The 23,088-nt window shown below is 34.7% G+C and overlaps 1 protein-coding gene across 3 annotated transcripts in view; it reads right to left on the reverse strand.

The window, feature by feature from the left end:
- The window catches only part of LOC132701001 (cadherin-89D), a 267,876-nt gene that overhangs the window by 24,302 nt on the left and 220,486 nt on the right, over nt 1-23,088 (reverse strand). For all 3 annotated transcript variants that reach the window (XM_060668612.1, XM_060668611.1, XM_060668610.1), the window contains exons 17-20: nt 22,292-22,669; nt 21,993-22,232; nt 14,377-14,736; nt 12,548-12,684 (exon numbers count right to left, since the gene is read on the reverse strand). In XM_060668612.1, the coding sequence (XP_060524595.1) occupies nt 12,548-12,684; nt 14,377-14,736; nt 21,993-22,232; nt 22,292-22,669 (1,115 nt within the window). The remainder of the gene's footprint in view (nt 1-12,547; nt 12,685-14,376; nt 14,737-21,992; nt 22,233-22,291; nt 22,670-23,088) is intronic.

Raw genomic sequence — 23,088 nt, forward strand, 5'->3', positions numbered from 1 at the left:
GAAAAAATCAGACGGGTCCTAAACAAGGCTTCCTTACTTCTATCCCAAAGCCCGATGAACCATCCCATACAGTTCATGTCGACTGTCTGGGCCCCTTACCAGGTAATCCAAAAAACTATAAATATATCCTTGTTATAATTGACGCCTTCTCCAAATTCTGTCTCCTATATCCTCAATCCACCGTTACTACAGAAGAAACAACACAAAATTTTGCTAAATTCCTCAGCATATTTGGCACGCCCTCCAAACTAATTCACGACGCTGGAACTAATTTCATAGCAAAAATATTTAAATCATTTACCGAATATTTTGGCATCGAATTACACGTGACAACCCCCGGTGTTCATCGCTCCAACGGACAAATAGAACGCTATATGCGAACTATTACCAATTTGTTAAGAGTTGAATCCAATAAAGTAACAGATTGGCCGAACAAAGTATGGAAGATCCAGTTAGTAATCAATACTACGAAACAAAAGACGACTGGTTGCTCACCTTTTAAGTTAGTATTTGGTCGAGAGGGTCAAACGCCTCAAATTCGTACAGTCTTAACCGATTTGCCAATCCCTGATGAAACTAAATCTCCAGTGGATTATTCCGCAGTTATAAAGAAACTACGGCAAAATTCAGAAAGGCAGTTGAATTATCTAAATAAGAAGCGAAGAGACAATCAGCTGTATAAAGTAGGTGATACTGTTTTGTTAAGCCGAGGTCAAAGACCTGAAAAGTTTTCTTGTGAATTTGTTGGTCCTTACATAATCAAGAGATCACTTACCAATAATCGGTATTTGATTAAGAAATTAGGTACTCCGAAAACTTTTAAATGTTCTAAGGATCAGTTGCGGCATTGGCCTACTGATTGGACGCCTGACGATTTCCAAAGATTATTACAACTAGACAATTGTAAGTACATAATTTGACTTGTTGTGCCGTGTTAGATTGATTTGAGTTGTGTATATAAAACTAATTTAAATAGTCTTTGGAGTATTTTGTGTTTTGATTTTGTTGTTTGAGAGCCCATCGCAAATACGTGCTTATTGCAGTATTTCCATCGCGCTGCTCAAGTCAACTCTGTGTTTTGATTTTGTTGTTTGAGAGCCCATCGCAAATACGTGCTTATTGCAGTATTTCCATCGCGCTGCTCAAGTCAACTCTGTGTTTTGATTTTGTTGTTTGAGAGCCCATCGCAAATACGTGCTTATTGCAGTATTTCCATCGCGCTGCTCAAGTCAACTCTGTGTTTTGATTTTGTTGTTTGAGAGCCCATCGCAAATACGTGCTTATTGCAGTATTTCCATCGCGCTGCTCAAGTCAACTCTGTGTTTTGATTTTGTTGTTTGAGAGCCCATCGCAAATACGTGCTTATTGCAGTATTTCCATCGCGCTGCTCAAGTCAACTCTGTGTTTTGATTTTGTTGTTTGAGAGCCCATCGCAAATACGTGCTTATTGCAGTATTTCCATCGTGCTACTCAAGTCAACTCTGTATTTGTAAATGCGTGCTTACTACAGAATTTCCATCGTGTCTGTCAGCTTGTGAGTTATTACGTAAATCTAGTCCCAATTGTTTGTGAAATTCATTTGATTGATGAATTCTCGTTTTTTGTTCATTACAGGGAACTCTGGGACGGCTGATGATAAATCTGCAGAATGAAAGGTTTACGAATTTTTACCGATGTACACATCTATATATTTTAACGTTGCTGTAAAGAAATAAAACTTTGTTTTTTTTCTGTGTGTTCATGTCTGTGACACTTCAAATGAGTCATGCATTCCGAGAGCGGAATGTTGTCAGTTTGGCCGTGTTAGATTACGTTCGAATATTTAAATATTGGCGCGATCTATCGATTTCGGATGCGTCGGGAAATCTTCGGGTCTATTCGCGCGCGTGAGCCGGGACGCCGCAGAGGGTGGCGACGGGCATCAGTTTGATGCCCTGCTCTGGCATGCACCGCTCGACATTGACGCCAAGATCGGAAAAGTCGTCTTTAAAACAATCTCGATTTATTTAAATCTAACACTACTGTAAACACGGATAGCTTGAAAATTGCTTAAAAAGGACAGCTGCATCGATTGATGGCGGCAGTGGAAATTGAGAATTTTCGTAAACGATTCAATTATGGCAAATATAATAAGACCTGGTTATTTATCATTTTTATGCCAACGATTCTATTAAAGAAAAAGTCTGGCGCCACATAAATTCTAAACCACTTAAAGTTATTCAAAATATCAAATTACAGAAAGACTGACAGGCAATATGTAGCTCAACGACCCGAGGAGGTCCTTTTAAAAGTTATTATCAACATAAATGGCAATGAACTCGATCCCAATGCAGCACAAAAACATATAATTCCAAGCAATATTTCCTTCGGTAAAATGGAAAGAAATAATCTCTATTTTATTTCATTAATGACATAACGTATTGGAGAAAACTTTGTGGATAACGTTATTAGTTGTGTTTGGTGCAAGTGAATCTGTCTTTTGTTAATTGTTTCATTTAGACAACAAAAATATCTACATACAATTGGGCCATTTCCGGTAAATGAACAGGCAAAGAATACGTCTCTGTAATCATCGATGTATTTACCAAATTTGTTTTGTTGTATGTTTCTTAACTCCCGAAATAGCTGTTAATTGTTTAAAAAAATCTAACAATTTTGTTTGGTGCTTTTTCTGTCATCAGTCGTGGAAGTGTTATTCTAACAGTGAGTTGCGACTATTTTGTGTAGATCTTAAATTTTATTGCTCGTGGCACTACTAGGAGCTAACGGCCCAAAGAATTATCACATGACATCATCATCACTTAAAAGCTGAACACATAAGATGAATGTGCTGAATTCAGCAGAATTTCTATTCAAAAAATAAATAAGAACTAAAAGTTCAGATTTTCACTAAATTATATATTATGACGTGACAATTGTTTCGACAACACCGTGTCTTTATCAAATGTAATATCTACAAACTACCTGTTACTATATATACCGAAAAATGACCATAAAACCTTAATTAATGTTGTTGCGAGAATTTAAGTTCAGTAAAGGAGATGTATTTAAATCTAATTGATCGTTAAGCAATACATTTGAATGTCTCATTTTGTTGATCTCCATGGCTTCCAATAAATTTAATTTTACACTTTTTGTGGCTGTGTGTAATATATCAAAATTGTCGTCAAAAATGTGTTTTTCTGTGTTTAAGTGTGTAGCATAATTAGAATCTAGACTATTATTTTTAAACGCTCTTATATGTTCGTTAACGCGTTTTTTGAAGGATCTACCTGTTTGTCCAATATAAATTTTCGGACAAGATCCACATTTTAACCTGTTGACACCTGATTTTTGGGATTTTGGACATTTCGATTTATTGTTTTTTAAATATTTTCCTATTGTGTTGTTAGTTCTGAAAGCTATTTTTAAACCACATTTTGATAAATAGAGTTTAATGTTGTCTGTATTTGTTTTTTATTTATAATTTTATCTATAATGGACGGATTGTAGCCGTTGTTCAGTGCTATTTGTTTTATGATATTAAGTTCTTTGTTGTAATTTTCTGTTGAGAGTGGCGTATTAAGAAGTATGTGTATAAAAGAGTTAAATGCAGCCATTTTGATTGTATAAGGGTGATTTGAGCTGTTATGTATGACTGTGTCCGTATGTGAAGGTTTATGATATATTGACAAATCTAATTTGTTTTGCACTTTCGTAATAGTTAAGTCTAAAAAATTAATAGAGTTATTCTGTTTAATCTCGATAGTGAATTTAATACGATTATGTATTGAGTTAATGTAATTTAAAAAAGAATTCAATTGTCTGTCCGTTCCAACAAAGCAAGCAAAGACATCGTCCACATATCTATACCACCATAAAAAACTTTTACTTAAAGCATATTCTAGTATGATATTTTCCAAATTATCTATAAAAATCTCGGCTGACAAAGGACTTAGTGGGTTTCCCATAATCAAACCTTCTTTAGAGATATAAATCTGTCCATTAAATTGAAAATAATTTTGGTCTAAAGATACTATTAAGCAATCTAATAAATATGTTTCACCAATGGGTTAACCTGTTTCCGAGTTAGCGTAAAATCTACTAAATCTATCACATCCATAGGTGGAATACTGGGAAATAAGTTTTGAACATCAAAAGACAATAGAGCTGCGTTATATTAATTAAAAAGAATTATTTATTGCATATTTTGGTTTAAAATCTGTGTGTAACTTTAAAATATTTACTAATTTTGTAGAAAGTTTAACTGCTGGAGCTGTTACATAAGATACCACTGGTCTAATGGGCATATCTTGTTTATGTAATTTAACTAAAGAATATAATTTAGGCGGTTGTGGATTCATAATTGTTAAAAAATATTTGTCATTGTCACTAAATAGTGCGGAGCTAGTAATTACATCCTTGATTTGTCTTTGGTATAACTCAGTTGGATTGTGTTTGATACAAAGGAAAAGTTCTGGTTTAAGAAAATTGTTGGTTTTTGAAATATATTCTGGGAGATCGATAGCTATGACTGTCTTCCCTTTATCTGCACGTGTAAATATTATGTTACTTTCAGAAGCTTTGTTTTTGATGGTTTAGATTAGACATTTGAGAAATTTCTTTGTGTTTGTTATTATCTATTAATTGAGAGTTTATTATATTCGCTAATACATGTTTGTTTAAATTAGAATCGTTAATGTCCTTAATTGCTAATTCACAATCGATTCCTAAACAGTGTAATTCTCTATTAATGTGCGAGTGTTGTAAGTTAAAGTTGAAACCTTTTTCCAGAAACTCAACTTCATTTTTAGAAAATGTTGTGTCTGTTAAGTTTATGAACCTATTGTAAAATTGATGTTCGGTATACTTTGTAATAACTGGCTTGCTTTCAGATATTTTTGTATAGAAATTAATTTGTCTAACTTTAGTTTTTGTCTAATAAACTTTTTATGAATGATAGATGAAATGTCTGTTAGAACTTTATAATCAAATGTGTCAAATTCTATGGGATTAAGTCTATGAGACAATTCAGAATGTATAACCTTTACATAAATGCTATTTGAATGCCGTTTTCTATACTCGTGTCTTCGTTCTTCCTTGATCCATTTTGTCTGGCCTTGGATCTGGGCTTTCTTCGCAGCGGGATTTCTGTTGTTGGTTTTCAATTTTATGTATTTGGGAAAAACCTTATTTTGCAGACATTTGTTAAAAAAACAAATGTTTTGGGAACATATTCGGCAACGTATTTTCTATTTAGATTTATTGTTAACTATCTTTGTACAAAGTACATTATAGCAGGTAAGAGTAATAATATTGTACAATATTAAAAATACAGTTTAAGTATAAAAAGTAAAACAATTAAATATTAACACTACGTTACAATATAACAGCAACTATAAATAGCAATACATTTTAAATACAAAAAAAGAAAAAAAAAGAACCAAGAGGCAAAGATAAAAACACTAATGGAGGTAATATACATTTCATAAAGTACGTTTAGTTCCTTTTTTGTCGAAAATAAAAATTGCTATCAAGGTAAACAATGACCAAGCAGGTATTGTTTCATTGATGTTTTAAATTTTTTGTTGGAGAGCAGCAGTTTATTATACAGAGCGTAATTCAAGGAATTAGAAATAGATTTCCTTAACTTATGTAGCGGGATAGTGATCAAATCAAATCTTAAATTATAAGAGTGGTTTTTACTGGTGGATGGCAAATTTGATTTTTTATGATGAATTTCTATTACAGTAAAATAAATAAACCTGCACGCCAAGGGCATAATTCTGTATATCAGAAAGAGGGGCCTGCAGTGGGCACGATAATGCACACCACACATAACTCTAACTGCTCTCTTTTGCAATCTAAAAATGGTCTGTGCTGCCATACTGTGTCCCCATAAGGGAGTTGCATAAGAAATTTTTGAATGAAGGAGTACAAAATAACAAATTTTAAGGGTGTTAAAGTTTGTGTAGGATTGAAGTCTTCGTATCATAAATATTAAACTAGATATAGTTCTACAGAGTTCATCGGTATGTTGTGACCACGATAATTTGTCATCCAAACTGAGACCCAAAAGCTTTTCACTGTTTCCCTCTGGTAACCTCAAATTTTTAAGATTTGAGTTTTATCTTTGTTTAAAAGAAGATTATTGGCACTAAACCATTTTTCAGCTAAATCTAAAACGTTTTTTGAAGTAATAGATAGAGTTTCAATGCTGGTACTAGATGTAACAAATGTCGTGTCATCCGCGAAACGGGAACATTTTACAGAAATTATTTGATGACTTAAATCATGCACGTAAACAACAACAAACAGCGGACCCAAAATGGAACCTTGCGGTACTCCAAATTTTAGTTCCCTAGCATTTGAAAGTTCATTATTAAAATAAACCAGCTGGGGCGTATTTTTAAGATAATTTTCGAGAAGTTTTAAAGGCACACCCCTTATGCCACAGTATCCTAATTTTGTCAATAGAATGTCATGAGAGCCTTGGACAAGTCGCACAGTGTTATGATACTGTGCAAGCCCGCGTCAAAGCCTTCGACGACACTCTCCAAGACCTTTAATAATGCCTCTGTTGTCGAATGTCCAGCCCTGTAACCAAACTGATCTTGACTCAACAATTCATGTTTTTCAAAATAATAAATCAATCTGTCTTTTAGAATTCTCTCCATAACCTTTCCGAATAAAGGAACAATGCTAATTGTTTGGAAGCTTTTATTAATCAATGAGGTAAATGCAGTAATCATCAGGTCAATAGAATTTGCTAATATTTTATAATTTATATGAAAAATATCAGTTGATGGTGAATTGTTTAAAGAAAAAAATGCATTATACACATCTGTCTCGCTTACAGGGGCCATATAAAAAGAGCCAAAGAAAATTGGAGAGACTACCGGTAGAAAAGAGGTCCCTCCAACAGATGGCAATTTTCTAATCACCTCCTCCGCAACGTTTGCAAAGAAAGTATTAAGTTGATCCGCAGAGAGAATAGATTCCTTATCACATGTGATCTTTTTGTTGCGCTCTGGATTTATTACTTTCCACGCTACCTTGGCTTTATTTTCTATTTTATTTCTATTTTCTATAGAATCGTACGCAATTTTTTTTACTCTATTTATTTGGTTTTTGTAATGTTTATATAGCAATTTAGCGAACTCTTTGTACCGGGGACATTCAGAATTTTTACTACTAATCCACCAAGGGATCTGAATCAAGTTTCTTCTTTGGCACAAGCGGGAAGACACTTCGAATACTATTAGTATACAAATTTGTCTAATTTTCCCCCAGACGATCGACGTCATAGCTACCACCCATAAACGGACTCCAGTCGTGATCTAACACAGCCTTTCTCAATTTATGCAAGCCAGATGATGTTATTTTTCTTACCAAAATATTTTATCCTTTTTCCTCTAACTGCCTATTCAATATAATGAACTGTAAATCTGTTAAAATATTGTCAATACAATATTGTTTTCTTGTTGGTTTAGAGATGGTTTGTTTAATACCAAAAGAGTCTATTAAGTTCAAGAGTTTTGAAAGATCAGACGATGGCAGATTGAAATGAAAATTAAAGTCTCCCAAAATGATTAAATTATTTGTCCTAATTTTGTTATAACAGGTGTTAAGAAGAGCTTCCAGGCTGTCCAAATACGGAGTCCTATCTGAGCAACAGCTAGACCTGTAGGTACAAATAATAATATAATCACCTAAATCCATGCCACAAAATTTCGAGTCACGCTCGACATTAAATTTATCAAAATATTATTCTTTATAAAAATACACACACCGCCCCTCTCTCGATAAAATTGTGAAAATAAAAGAACAGTCAGAAAAAGATATTCTAAAGCCCTTTTCAGTAGACGATTTTGTATTCGGTAAAACAAGTGAAACAATGATTTTCAAATTAGGTCGTAAATGTCGAAGTCCATTTATAATTACCACAGTACAAAATGGCAGTTGTCAATTCATTAGACGCAGCTCTAACTGCAATAGTACGTTTTTTGAATTTGCTTATTTGTGTGCCTGATGAGCAAGGTAAAGCCGAATCGAAACTTGAAAATTAGCAACAGAATGAGCCTATGTTGGCGAGTAGGTAAAGTAGGTAAAATTTTGATAGACGAAATTCACTCTGTCCTGGCAAAACTAAGTAAAAATAATTTTTGGCTTATTTTTTTTTATTAGTTATCTGGAGCATTGCAACATTTTTATTAATGGACTTAATAGGGTCTATGTGGTGAAGGTTTGCCTAGTTTGGCTTCTTCTTCTTCTCGCTAGTCGTATTCTCATGACTGAGAAATCGTGATCTCACGAAATCGTGTACATCCAGCAACTTTAATTTTCCATGTTTGTCTATCCAGTCTTGCAGCGGCGTATCCGTGATGTTCTTTACTTGGTCTATCCATCTAACCAGTGACCCGCCTTGGTCGTTTTCCTCCCACCTTTCCCTATACTATCAGTTTCTCCAGGTTATCGCCATCTCGTCTTGTGATGTGTCCAAAGTATTTTAAGATTCGCCGGTGGTATACTGTGGACAGTCTATCTTTGACCTTGATTATAGATTCATTTGTACGTTTCTCAGTCCATGAAATCCGTAGCATACGTAGCAACGTAGCAACACTACATCTCAAAGGCTTTCGTAGTTTTGCTTACGCAGTAAGTTACTGGAGATGTGTTCTTGCCTGCTTTGATTTACGTGAAGTTAAGCGGTGGGACCAGAGTGGAAAGGTATGTGTTATCCCGATAAGCACTACGTTATTACACCGGCGTGTGTCGCCAAAGCTAGAGGCCTTTGGATTTCCCAGTATTGTGTACTGTGTTGTTGGCTGGTTAGGTTTACATGAAGGAAAATGAGTGTCTTCGAAGATGGTTATTCCGATAGCATTGCATTGGTGGGAGGGCATGTCTCACCTGGGCAGATTGTTTCGATAAGCATTGCTTGGATGGAGAAGCGTGTGTCGCCGAACACATTTGATTTTTTTATTAGATTGTAGATAAATTATCTACAATAAATTGCAAGTAAATAGGTGCGTAATAGTATTTGTCAAAAATGCAATAAAACACAACTACAGTTTTTCATACATGTGCTCGATAAAAATTATTGATCTTGATAGACAATTCCCAGTTTAACCATAAAATAACTCTCCAGCATAAAAAAAACGAGTTTAGCAAAAACATAACTAAAAAAATCAAAATCACATTATTAACGGAGATATCAATACGGATTTACTCTCAAATATGAAATGAGGAATATAAAAATATATTTCATTTTTTCCATTTTACTTCTTTGGTTAAGGCCGTTACACGACCTCAATAAAACACATGTGAAGATCATTTTACATTTTTTAAAAAAGTGCATGAGACATAAGGCAAAACCCATACCAAAATAAATACATTCTTAAACCTTAGCGCCCTTAAGAATGATGTTGCACGAGAGATATTTTATACAAACTTTAACGAAATGTATATAAAAAAATGCAATTGCTGTAAAACAGACTAAGATGAAAACAAAAAACAGGACTGGTTAACAAATCCAATTTTATGTTGAATAAATGGTAAAAATGAACTCTACTGCGAATGACTAAATAAGTATAAAAAATAAAGTAACAAAAAAGCAAAAGAGATGCTTTTGCATTTGGAGAAGATGAATTAAATATTATTGTGGTCCTTTTGAGCTGCCCTAGAGTTCTCCTTTTTCGTACTAATATTGTCAATGCCTGTCTATTAGGTAGAGTGTTTCCGGAAAAGTGGAAGATGTTGAAAGTAATTAGAGATCTATTAGTATATACCAATATTATCAAAAGTCAGTGAAAAAATAATCAGATTACCAAGCATCTGCAAAAACATAATACACTGTATGCATTTGAAACCACTTTTTTTCGGCGTGAGTAAGCACACGTATGAGAAAAAGCACCTATATCGGAGTAAACTTGGCGTGTGGATTTTCCAGGGTTCATATTTATTTGCGAAATTAAATTGAAAGGAATAAAATAATTTCATGTTAATCTTACCTCATTTACTAAATTTTCTTTAGATTCCTCCTCCATTCTGTCTCCATATTTTTCTCTTAGTTTTTCAAACAAGCCAAACTAGGCGAGATTTCTATCCAATAATTTAAACAAATTTCGATCAGGTTGTCGCCTTTCAATATACATGTTCAAATACATTTCGTATGTCGTGACACCATTTCTATCATTTTTATAATAAAGTTCTACCATATCTCGTTTTTCATCATTGGTGAAGTCCATTTTGAACGACCCAGTAATGTACTAGATATTAAAATGTCAACGACAGATTTCAAAATTCATAGGTTACTATGGTATAAAAATATTTTTCTACTCCCGTCTGTAAAATAGCTAATTACACAACGATCTAGCCTGCGGGAAGCGTCACTGTACCACGCCAGTTTTATTGCACACGGATCCGAGCCGCTTCGGACATTTCCGAGATTTTATCGCACGGGTGTTGGGAGCAATCGGATGTTTTCAGAGATATTTCCCACGCTTTGAATTTTGACGTTTGTCAATTCGGACATGTCAGTCAATGTATTCCATTCGTGTCATATAAACTCATGAGTCAAATGCCGTTTACCGCACTTGTTGCATAATAGACGCATAAGAAAAAATAAAACATAAAAAAATGAAAACGAAAACCGGAAGTTTCAGATTTTCCGCCATATGTCCGGAAGTAACAAACGTAACTTCATTTTCATAACGGTACATTATTGAACTCACCCATGCGCAACCCTGCCCTAATTTAAGATTTACCGTTACCGAAATGTCAAAGGTGAGAGTCGACTTTGAAACACCCGATATGTTGTCAAAGTCGTTGGTTTTCAGTCACTTTAATTTTAGTGATACTGTATATACAAAGGTTCCAAAAGTCGTGTTTGCAATACATTTAAGTTTTACGTGCAGGGATGCAGTTTCATATAAACTTAAAGTGATGAACAATGGAGAGCAGGTGTAAATTACATTCAGTTTCTCTGTTTCATAATGTAATATGTCCCCAGTGCACTTAAAATAAAATTAGCCTTCGTACGTGCATACTCTGGACGTGGCTATATATACATCCATCGGCCAACTAATCCTCTTATAACATCTATAAACCGTACAATGGAGTTTGCGAGATATTAAAATACTTAAGCTTAAACCTATTTAAATGTCTCTTTGTTATTTATTACCTTTTTATGTTACTTTCTTTATTGGTTTTTGGTTTTCTTTCAATACTATCCTTCTATTTATCTATTTAATTATTTATTTATCTATTTATCTGTAGAAAACTTCATTTATTGCTTGTCAAGGACAGGGTATTTCAGTGTCTAGGGGTGAACATGAACTTTTTGTAATTTTTTTGAATTCCTTTTTTGAAACCATAAGGCTAGGAAAATTTTGTGATACTTTCGGTATTATTTTGTAGCGAAATAAATATTATTATTATTGTTACATAAAAAAGATAAAGATCAAAATAGTAACAAGACATTGTTATATCCTGTGTAAACAATATCCTCGGGTGTGTATGAAATCAAATGCGCAGAAAGTTTTGGATTTTAAGGAGATTTTGATAGAAAGATATCGCAAGAAATCAGAGAGCTCGATTTAGTATATTTAACATTTCTGAAGTTACAGTTTAAAAAACATCTTTTTCGAATCATTTATGAATATCAGGCCACGTATTTGGAATTGAGCCAAATATCAGAGTGCTTGTAATAAGAGAAGAAAGCTGCATTTACTGGAAAAAACTAAACAAACCTGATAAAAAATGCGTTACTATATAATTAATATAAAATTAATATATAATTTAATTTAATTTAATTTAATAATCTTTAATGCCATTTACACAGTAATTAGGATTTGTTTCTCCAATTAATTCTTTATTATGTACATACTTCAATTCAGGGAAATAAACATTTGGCCCCAGGTTTCGAAGTTCTTTCGCATTAGTTTTATGCAGCCAAATTCACTCTGGAAATCACCGGAACAACCTATCAACCATTAACTATTTTAGAATGCAACAGCATGTTATAATAGTCAGATATTAACGATTTCGAAATAAAAGCAAGGTTTTAGTGGGTGAAAGAAGAAATTATTCAAACAAAATGTTGATGAATTCATAATTTTTTTTCATCAGCCTTATCCTTATTTGGTAATTTTGCCTAATTCATTTTGTAACTTTGAACAAATTGTTTAATAAATAACAAAGAATGCATCCTCATACAGTTTTCAGGAGTTATTAAGACACTATTTTGATTTTTATTTAGATTCATTTTAAAATTCACGTCAAGAGTAATCAGCCTGTCAACTAAACCTAACGGTTCGCATTTCACTTTTAATAATGCGATTTTCGCTATAAAGAAATGGAAACACGCATCATTAATGTGTGTTTTTATTGCCCGACGCCTTTGGTCATTAATTAAACGAACGGTTACTCTACAATTCGGGTCGGTTTTGACCCATTTCTTTTAATTAAGTTCGTTCAACCCTGCGCAAACATCATGTCTTCTACGAGTTTCAAAATAAATTTAATCAGCAATATAGGAACAAAACGATTAAAATCATGCACGTACCTGGAGCTTAAGTACGTCGTATCCGTAAGTAGCAGTTGCTGGTATGGCCGCCACAATCGGTCTACCGTAGGACGTAAATTTCGGTGCATTGTCGTTGACATCTGTCACTTTTACCACTACCTTGACTTCGTTTAATCCTGGAAGTAAAGGAATTTTTAGTCTAGACGATATGTAAGAGTGCAAGTTGTCAATTAATGAATGATGAAGAATTTGGACTGTAAAGAAATAAAAAGAAAACTACTAATGTAATAGGGTATATTTATATTTTGGACTGCGGATTTATTAAATGTAAATCATATATATAGTATATAGTGTTGTTATTGCCACCAATTTATTTAAGTAGATATAAAAAATATTGTTCTTAGCAACTAGGTAATGTTACTGAGGCTAATCAACAAAAATGGGCAAACCAAAGTCAACAAAGCAGATAGTGACCGATATAGCAGTAGTGACTTCCAACTATATCGTCCAAAAACAATAACAATTTCACAAGGGAAGTAAAAACCTACAACCTTCATTAAGTATATCATATACCTAACCCTTCTTTCTGTCTAAGACTATTGCCGTAATATTGGTCATGACAAATTGACATTGTCAAAATTTTACCTGGCAACTTGGTAAATAATTTCATAAAATTTATTGTAGTGTCGGTAAATAAAAAAAATTAAGTATGGATTGTACTAAAGTTGAACAAATTCAAATGATTCATAAACTGGATGAGATGGAAAAAAATACTTTGTTGACAGTAAGACTTCACAACTAGACAATAGGATGCTACCATGAGCAAAAAAATTGGAAATTTACTTCGAGTTTAAGATAATCTCCAGGTTAGTGGCTGCCAGAGAGCTAGCCCATGTGATCCATCCCAATCAACCGTTAATCGTACTACTAGAAAACACAAGCAGCATCCCTTCCGTATGGAACTACAGCAAGATCTTCTAGACCGTGATTTTCAACAAAAGATAAACTTCTGCAAAGCTATAAACGAAGCAATACAGGTCGATCCAAATATTCTGTCTAAAATAATGTTTGAATAAAGCTACTTTTCCCAGCAATTAATTTCGCAGTTAAAGTTATTCTGAATTATTTTTTTTCGCGAACTACTTAATGGGGACTAGATTCTAAGAGATTCAGCAAGATAGCACTTCGCATTACTGTCAAACAGAAATGGATCGGTAGATTTTTTTGTGTGAGAATCAGTTAAGAAAATATACCAAAAAGACTAAACATGTGTATCCAAGCGAAAGGGCATATTTTGAAGATTTTGCGCCATAAATTTTACCTAAAAGTAAGATAAATTAATTTTTAGTAGTAGGGATTTTATATTATTTACTTTTTCTGTGAATTTACCCTGTGGCATCTAATGCAAATTCCGTTGCATATGTCCTTTCAAAAATAATAGCAACATCGTAGTTCTTGTGTGAAAACCAGTATATTGTAACTAATAATATAGCATTAAGATTGTTTTTAATTAAACCACCGAACTAATCAGAATCTTTTTTTTTGCGACTTTTTATCTCCTTTTAAAAAATAATAAAATATATAATATAATATAATATTATGTAACTATCACAGCACTATGCAAGATCATAAAATTATGGTTCCTTTTTTTAGGTACATTGATATTTTTACAACATACTGGGAGAATTTTCTGATTTCATTCATATAATTATTCATTTTTAGATTCGCATGACAAGACTGGATTCGATTATAGATGCAATCATATTAACGATGGAAAATGGAGAAAAGAGTGACTTCTAGCATTACTATCAATGTAACTATTAGCAGCATGACTGCTTCCTGTAGAAACGACTGAAACACAATCTTACCCAAATGGCCCAGCTTGTCGTTGGTCACCGGATAGATCATAACCGCCATGTCACGACCCACTTTAAATTGATCCAGACGAATTACAAATTCATATTTCGATCTTTTCTCCCTGTCCGGACTTTCCATAATAAACAGCGTACCGTTCCTGGGATCTATGTGGAACATTCGTTTGATGTCGCTGTTCTTTTCCGCTTCAATTGTGAATCGCAACTTGTGCGATTTATAAGCATCGCTGACGTTCAAGGTCAATAGTTTCAGCGGCACGGGTACATTCTCCTCAACTTCAACTTCGTAATACCGATGATTGAAAACAGCGTTTTCAATAGGTTGATTGTCCTCTGGAATGTCAATGACGCTGACTGCAAAAAAAATAATAATGTTGATTTTAATGATTTTTTAATTATATCACATTTTTTCTACAGCTTATTTCAAATAATCAACGGCTCTCTTTCTGGGTGTTTTTTTATTTATTTTATCCCATATGTCGCCTATTCTGATAAGGCACCGATGAGGCAACTATAAATAAAACATTGACATACAGGCGATTAGCACGAGTCAAAAATTATTCAAAATCACTATCGATCGAAATAATATTTTAGATAATCCAGTATACCTAAGAACTTATGTATATTGAGTATAGGGGATCCTATAAAGCTGCTAGATAAATGAGATATATAGCGTATGGTGTCTTAAAGTGTTAAAAACTATTATATAAAAAATTGTTTGTAACTGTTACATTTACATTACAAATTGAATACATTGAATTCCAAAACTTAAAGTCAGTGTTCCACATGGTACCCATTTTTAGTGATATAAGTTTTTTATATTAGTTCTAACATTCCGCAACGCCGTTTGTATTAAAAAAGAGATTTGTCGAAAACAGTTAGACCTAGAAATCCCCCCACCCCTCTCTCTCCCTGTCTCTCTCTGTAGCTCTACAATTCAGGGTTGGGTGGGTCGTGGGTCTTAGCTGACTTCACATCTGCTGCAATTCAACATAATTTTAACCAATCTCGGCCTTCCCAGCGGTCTTTTCCTATCTACCACCTCTCCCCACACTAGTCGAATTAGACGTTGCTTTGTTGTCGTTTAGCATGCCAGCCCATCTTAGTCTTTGTGATTTTGTTATTCTGACAACCTCTTTACTCCCTAGATAATCCTTAGTCGATTTTCTTTTGTTTCATCAGCGTCCAATTTCATTACACTTTGAGGAGCAAAAACGCAGCAACTGGCGCTATGTATTTGGCACTCTTTATTTTATTTATTGCCTTAGTCATGTCATTGTCTGACATGATAAATATTTACATTCCTGTACTCTTTCAACATTATATTGGTCAGTCTGACTCCTTAAGCCGACCTGCTTAGTAGAACTTTCCAGCTTGATGACTCCCCTTTAACATTGATAGTTGAGTTCATGAGCATGACAGGAGGTTCCTGGTTTCTAAATAGCAGTGCAGTGTTTGTATATTGGCTTTTGGCACTAAACTTTTGTAGGCTAGGCGGTGTTAAAGAGCAGTGGCGACTAAGGTTTCTTGTCCAACTTTGACTGCTCTTCTCGATTCCTCCACGCAAACTACTTAATCCTCGACGTAGGAGCTCAACTCCTCCAGGGAGAGAACTTTCTATCAGCTTGTGAATAGTCATTGGGAGTGCCCTACCCCCTTTCTTAAGGCATTCCGCTGGTATGGTTTCGCTTCCCGGTGCTTTGTTGTTCATCAGGTTAAGAGTTGCCAATTTCAATTATTACCGGTGTTTCCACTAAGACCTCGGTTCCATAGTAGGTGAGCTTATTTGTTGTATGATTTGTCTGTATATTAAGCAATTTGGCGTAGTACTAAGTCCAGGTATCTACTACTTACTTATAGTTGACTATACGTTTTCCCTGGTCAATTTGCATAACCTATTCAGTTTGAGGTCTATACCATTTTCTTATTTTATTCACCTCCTTGAAAAATTTTCTTGCTTCCTTTTTTCTATTTATGTGCCCGCTTTCTATTCCCTATAGTTATTCTTGCCATACTTCTAGTAAGTCTGTATTGTACATTTTCTATATTTTGTATGGCCGTCAATGTGGTCTTTATAGCCGCCTGATATTTTTTTTATAATAGGGCAGCGGTGTTTTCCAATAAATCGAAAACACCAATAATATGCAGACGAACGGAACGCTGTATATATAATTCATAACCAAACTGGATATCCAACTTGCTTATTATAACTAGGAAGTGTCGTATAAAGCGGTTTGTGGAATATTTATAATTATTGCAGACAAATCATAAACGAGTGTAAAACAAAGCGGTGAAGAGATGTTGCTGCTACTCAATATTATCTAGCTCAATAAATATTAAACATAAGTCAACAAACGCTTTGAACTAGCAAAGATAAACGGAGGACATATCGCGGGCTTACGAATGACGTATATCGGGTAATACTTAAACTTCTTCCTGAAATCTTAAACTCCCGAAATCCGTCTACGTTTGTTTTAGAATCGGGAGTATTACGTTTACCAAACAGCGACATTGTCTCTTTTACTACCCACTAAGTAAAGTCTGAAACAGATTGATTATTCTTTTTTATATTAAGTTACTCGCTCGGTTTTCCTTCCTTTATTTTTTTAATGTCAACTGCATGACTATCAACTTTTTGATAAAACTCTCTCCCGTTGTAACACTTGTGATTTGGTAGTAAACTTCTACTCGAAATTATCCTTTGTTCCTCATGTTAATAAGGTAATGACTGATGCCTCAAAAATCCTTATATTTTGTACATTTTGTACGTTGCATTTCAGATTTCAGCCATGCAGAAGTAATAAAAATATTATGTAACTCATACATCAAATTAAATTAGAGTATGCTTCAGTGGTTTGATCTCCTGGGTGAAATTGCCAAATTAATAGCCTAAAAAAATCAGTTTAAGTTTTTGAAATATGCGTGGTATAAGTTGGATGCAGACAAGGAGCGTACAATATTATTAAATAGATTTGGTTATGTGTGATAGCCATGTTTACCATTATTTAATGCCCTTATTTACAATTATAAATAACTTACTTTTTACAAAACTTCTGAATTCCTCGTGCGTCGGTTTTTGCTAAGTCGAAATTGCTGACGTTTTGCCAATTATTCTCTTGGCTTCTTCAGAGCTTGACTGAAACTGACTGAAGAAGCCAACAGGATGACTGGCGAAACGTCAGCAATTTCGACTCAGCAAAAACCGACGCAGGAGGAATCCAGAAGTTTTGTAAAAAGTATTACAGTAGCCTGTAGAAGTTTCTTTGAAAAAATATAAATAACTTGTTTGATTGCGATAACATATTATATAGAATATTTTTTTTGTTCCCCGTATTAACTCTAGATGTAAGGGGTGTTTTTTTTTCGATGTATAGAAGTTTAAGTTGCAATAAAACAATGAAGGATTATTCGATTGACACGAATTTTATTGATCCGAAAGATAATCTTGTGGCATTACATTTTAAATATGATTTCTGGCATATGACCGCCACAACTGGCGCGGATGTAGTCCAATCTGGACGTCCAATTTTCGAAGACTTTTTCCAACATTTGTGGCCGTATATTGGCAATAATACGACGAATGTTGTCTTCCAAATGGTCAAGCGTTTGTGGCTTATCCGCATAGACCAATGACTTTACATAGCCCCACAGAAAGTAGTCTAGTGGTGTTAAATCACAAGATCTTGGAGGCCAATTCACAGGTCCAAAACGTGAAATTAGGCGGTCACCAAACGCGCCTTTCAATAAATCGATTGTGGCACGAGCTGTGTGACATGTTGCGCCGTCTTGTTGAAACCACATCTCCTGGACATCATGGTCATTCAATTCAGGACTGAAAAAGTTAGTAATCATAGCTCTATACTGATCACCATTGACTGTAACGTTCTGGCCATCATCGTTTTTGAACAAGTACGGACCAATGATTCCACCAGCCCATAAAGCGCACCAAACAGTCAGTTTTTTTGGATGTAACGGTGTTTCGACATACACTTGAGGATTAGCTTCGCTCCAAATGCGGCAGTTTTGTTTGTTGACGTAGCCATTCAAACAGAAGTGCGCTTCATCGCTAAACAAAATTCGCTTATGAAAATCGAGAACAACGGCAATCTCGTTTTGGGCCCATTCGGCGCATCTATGCCTTACTTGATGATCGTTTTGCTTCAATTCTTGCACGAGTTGGATTTTGTAAGCACGTATACCAAGATCATTCAGCCAAATCTTCCATAAAGTGGATGAACACAGATCCAATTCCTGTGCTCGATGGTGGATGGACTCATTCGAATCTTCTTCAATGCTACGCTCTACAGCAGCAATACCTTCTTCTGTACGCACCGTACGGCGTCTTTGGGGATGCGAGTTATAAATAATAGTAAACGTGGTGCGAAAACGTTCCATGGTTAATCGAATTATCTGCTCTGATGGACGATTTTGTCGACGATAAAATGGACGTAGTGCGCGATACGTATTCCGCACAGAACCATTATTTTCGAAATAAAATTTCGCAATTTGCAAGCGTTGTTCAGGTGTGAGTCTATTCATGATGAATTGCCAAACCAAACTGAGAATAAATCACTCGACAGCTGTTAAATCGGTCGCCATCTTGAACAGTAATGCCAGCTTAAAGTTCTACACATCGAAAAAAAAACACCCATTAGTAACACAATCTTTCTGTCCACAAAAATATTTTAAAATTTTCACATATGTTCTGAATGTTCTCCAAATTACAATGCTAGACCTGAATTGGATTTCTCGCAATCTAATAATAAAGTAAAAACGTATTTTTCCCCATTAACTGTAATAATAAATTTCAGTGTTTTTCTCCTTTCATGTTAAAATAGATTGTAGGTTAAATTTCCATCCAATGTTTCTGTAAAAATTATACTAGTTTGTATATTACCCATTACATGGGCTTCATGTCCGTTAGGTATATTTCTTAAATAAATAAATGTACAAAAAAACTATCCCACATATGTCAAAAATTATATACTCTGGAAATTGAAATGTATGATAACAAAGAAACCGATGGTGAATTTGATAATCTTTTAGACTCGCTAGAATAAGTTGTTAAAAGCAAGAAAATATTAATCTGCTAGCTGATTATATGTCTGGAGATTGCTGGCATTTTAGGCTGACTTTCGTCTTAGCCATGTACATCTTTAACGCATTAGCTTGGAAGAATGAGGTTTTAAGAAACAGTTGAAACGTAAACTTCGACCCATCCATGAAGATCTGACTAAGACTGGCCATAATCTTTAGAAAGAAAATTTGGAATTATCAAGGGGACAAAAAAGTTGTAGTGCATTCCTTAAGTGATCTAGATTAACGTTGACCAACAGAAGGTTCTTTTTTGCAGATCTTGTCTGGAAACATTTTGATTTGTAGTTTATCCGTACTCATCTTGGAGTTTTGTGACAGAAAGTAATATCAGCTTTGTGAACTTTAGTCATTGTATTGTGCGCTGACTTTGTTGTAGTTTTAATCATTTTTTTAAACATGCGAATACCGAAAATGTTGATATCATCGGAGAAACCTGACTGAAAGATATATTACTTGGTTTTTTGGTTAATAAAACTGGTTACAGCGCTCGTGGAGGGTGAGTATTTCATTATATCAAAAAATTGTACAAATATAAGTATTTTAAAACCCCACCTGAATGCTCACTACTCGACCACGAGTAATATTACATGGAAAAAATGGATTTAAGTTGCACGTTTCCATATTTCCTACCGCAGACTACAAAACTGTAGTCTGCGGTAGGAAATATCTTCGTTCACTTCCTGTAGTAATGTAATCTTGAATGGATGATACTTCTCTTCTTTTAACACGTGCGAAGTTGTTCCTTGGTCAACATAATTATTTGAAGCTACTTCAGAAAATGCACGATGAAGATTATCCTCAACTTCTAATAAAATGTTTAATCTTGCATTTTTATGAGTTTTTGGATGATCTCGCAGCAAACGACCCTTTACATGCTCTGTTTGTACACATTGTTTCTCAATTTAACTCACTGCGGGTCTTGTAATTGGTCTTTCTAGATATGTCTAAAAAAAATTAAGATTCTCTGAGTTTCATTTAAATTCTGATTTTATTTTCCTATGCTCTCCCAGCTGAGCGATGCAGTTAAATCGGATTGGGGCTTGTTTTCAAGTATACTTTCTTTTTCAATACTTCAAAATACTAATCCTACTTATGACGAGTTCATAAATCTTATCTTGCAGTTAACTCAAATCGGTATACCAAGTCGGAAAAGGGAATCATAAATATGGCCTACACTGGTGGGACGAATGGTCCAACCGATGAAAACTTCATAAATGTCAACAAGAATAAGGTACTTTGAACAAGGACTCTTCGAGTTAGCAGAAAAAGCCGAATAAAGGGATTATTACTGCATATGATAATTTTAACATTAACTGTTTTTATAGGGCTATGGCTGTGGGATATTGGAATTCTGCAAGAGGAGAGGAAACTTGTGGGTCGGAACTCCTCCACTTCTTTTCGGCGGGGCCTTGCCCTTTTTGTTAGTCCTTCCAAGTCATCCGCTGTAATTCTTTCTAAAGAGAAAACTTTATTTACCTTTTCGTTTCTGTCAGTTTGGGGGTAGTCTTTAATTCTAAAAAGTTCTGGCCTTCGCAGGAGGAAATGATAATTGCTAAGGATTATTTTTTCTATATGGCCTTTCTTAGGTCTCATTTAGAATATGAGTCCATCATCATGGGAAACTGTTTGCATCCAGTTGTTCATAAATTCAATTCAATAAAGTTCAATACGGGGCCAAGGATTGATCTTGGATTTATGAAATCTACTACCATGGGTAGAATGCCATATCTGGCGCTCAAACTTCTTCCTAAGTCTTATATTGTTAAGAATAGTTCCTTATGTACTGCTCTTTGTGAGCTCTATGTGTGTATGCAACAATATTATATTATACGTTTGATTAGTTGATAACTAACATAACGTTTTTTCCTGCTTCCAGGTTGATCTGGAATCCCAGATGTGTGCATTTTATGGATTCTGGTTTTTCTAAGGATTATCTCATTGAGCCGCTATTTCAGGAAAAGTAGGTGGACCTCTGAGCATTTTTATGTTTTAAAGATGTCTCTAAATGAAAATATGATAGGGTAGAAAAAGAAGTATTTATTCGACATCTTAATATTAAATCAGCGTTTGGGGTTGACAGCTATTTTTACATTTATATGTCTGACCGATGGCATCTAATCTTTCACTACAATCAATATGGACTCATAAATTAAAGAGAGCTGTCATCACCTCTGATTCAAAGAGTGTCAACTAACTTTAATGCAAAAACAGGTAGGATGGTTATAGAAGTTAAAATTAGATTAAAAGTCCTGTATCACTAGTTCCGAATGTTTCTTTGCTAGGTTCCTAGCCTTGCTGGTATTAAAAATAACGAAACTGTGGATTGTATGGCCAATATGGCTAGGGAGACTTTTGACGAACCCTGTATATTCTGTGACCTCCGAAAAAAAATGCACAAGAAAAAATTATGGACGTGTGTGACCATTTCTCCTGATTTTTAAATGAATTTTTTGCATATTATAGCCGTTCACTGTTCACAACGTAGCAATCTTACAAATGTGTTCAATACTTACTCATGAGTAACGCAGTCGAGCTCATACTAGGAGAGCCCAGATCCGAAGCAATGATGGTGACGTTGTGGACCTTCTTAGTCTCATAGTCAAGCTTTCCAATGGTCGTAACAATACCTTCCTTGGAATCAACAGCGAACAAATTTGGCTTGCCCTTGCGGAATGGTATGTCAAACAGTATTAGTCCATTGCCGTTGCCTGTGAAATCCGAGTCGTTGGCAAAAACTCTAGTAATTGGTGTACCTGGACAAAAAAAAATAACGTCCACATGAAAACATTACGAAATCCGAAAAGTTATTTACCAACGGGACTATTTTCTGCTGCAGTGGCGTAGTAAACTGGAATCTTCTCCTGGTAATTGTGATTGGAATGGGTATTGGCTTCGGCATTCACGGTAAGCTCGTCATATCCGTAGAATATTGGCGGATTATCGTTGACGTCCAATACGTTCACGTCTACATTTACAGAACTGCTAAGCGATTTGCCGTCTGAAGGATTATCCTTCGCTATTACCACGAACGAGTACTTATCTCTGACTTCTCTATCGAGAATACCGTCAACGCTTAGATATCCCGTGTAGGTAGATATCGTAAAAGGAATTCTAGAAGCGTTTTCTGTTTTAATAGAATATGAAATATTTGCATTGGGTCCGTAGTCAGCATCAGTAGCTTCAATTTTTCCTGCAATTAAAAATATACTTTTTAAACTGCCGCTGGCTCAAGATTATTATCTTCTAGATTTTCTTTGAAGCCAGTGGAGTATATCGCATAGTATATCACCTTGACTTTGAACAGATCGTCCGCCAGATAGTTAGTGCCACTTTTAGACCTATTGTTGCTGGGTTAACTCAATAAATAATAATTTATTCATGCAATGGTGCAAATAGTATAGTATATTAAGAGCTAACCAAGAGTGTTGTATACTATACTTTTTCTACGACCTTTAGTTTTTTTTATTTCCATGCATTTGGAGGGGCCAGTGATATAACTTTTTTATAATATTTAATCATATAGCTATTAGATAATAGGGTGACCCTACTATTGTAAAAATTGATGCGCCGCACAGACGTTGCTCACCTGGACAAAATGATTAGCTTGAT

The sequence above is a fragment of the Cylas formicarius genome, unplaced genomic scaffold (genome assembly GCF_029955315.1).
Source record: "Cylas formicarius isolate icCylForm1 unplaced genomic scaffold, icCylForm1.1 PGA_scaffold_4__25_contigs__length_36172078, whole genome shotgun sequence".
Taxonomy (NCBI): Eukaryota; Metazoa; Arthropoda; class Insecta; order Coleoptera; family Brentidae; genus Cylas; species Cylas formicarius.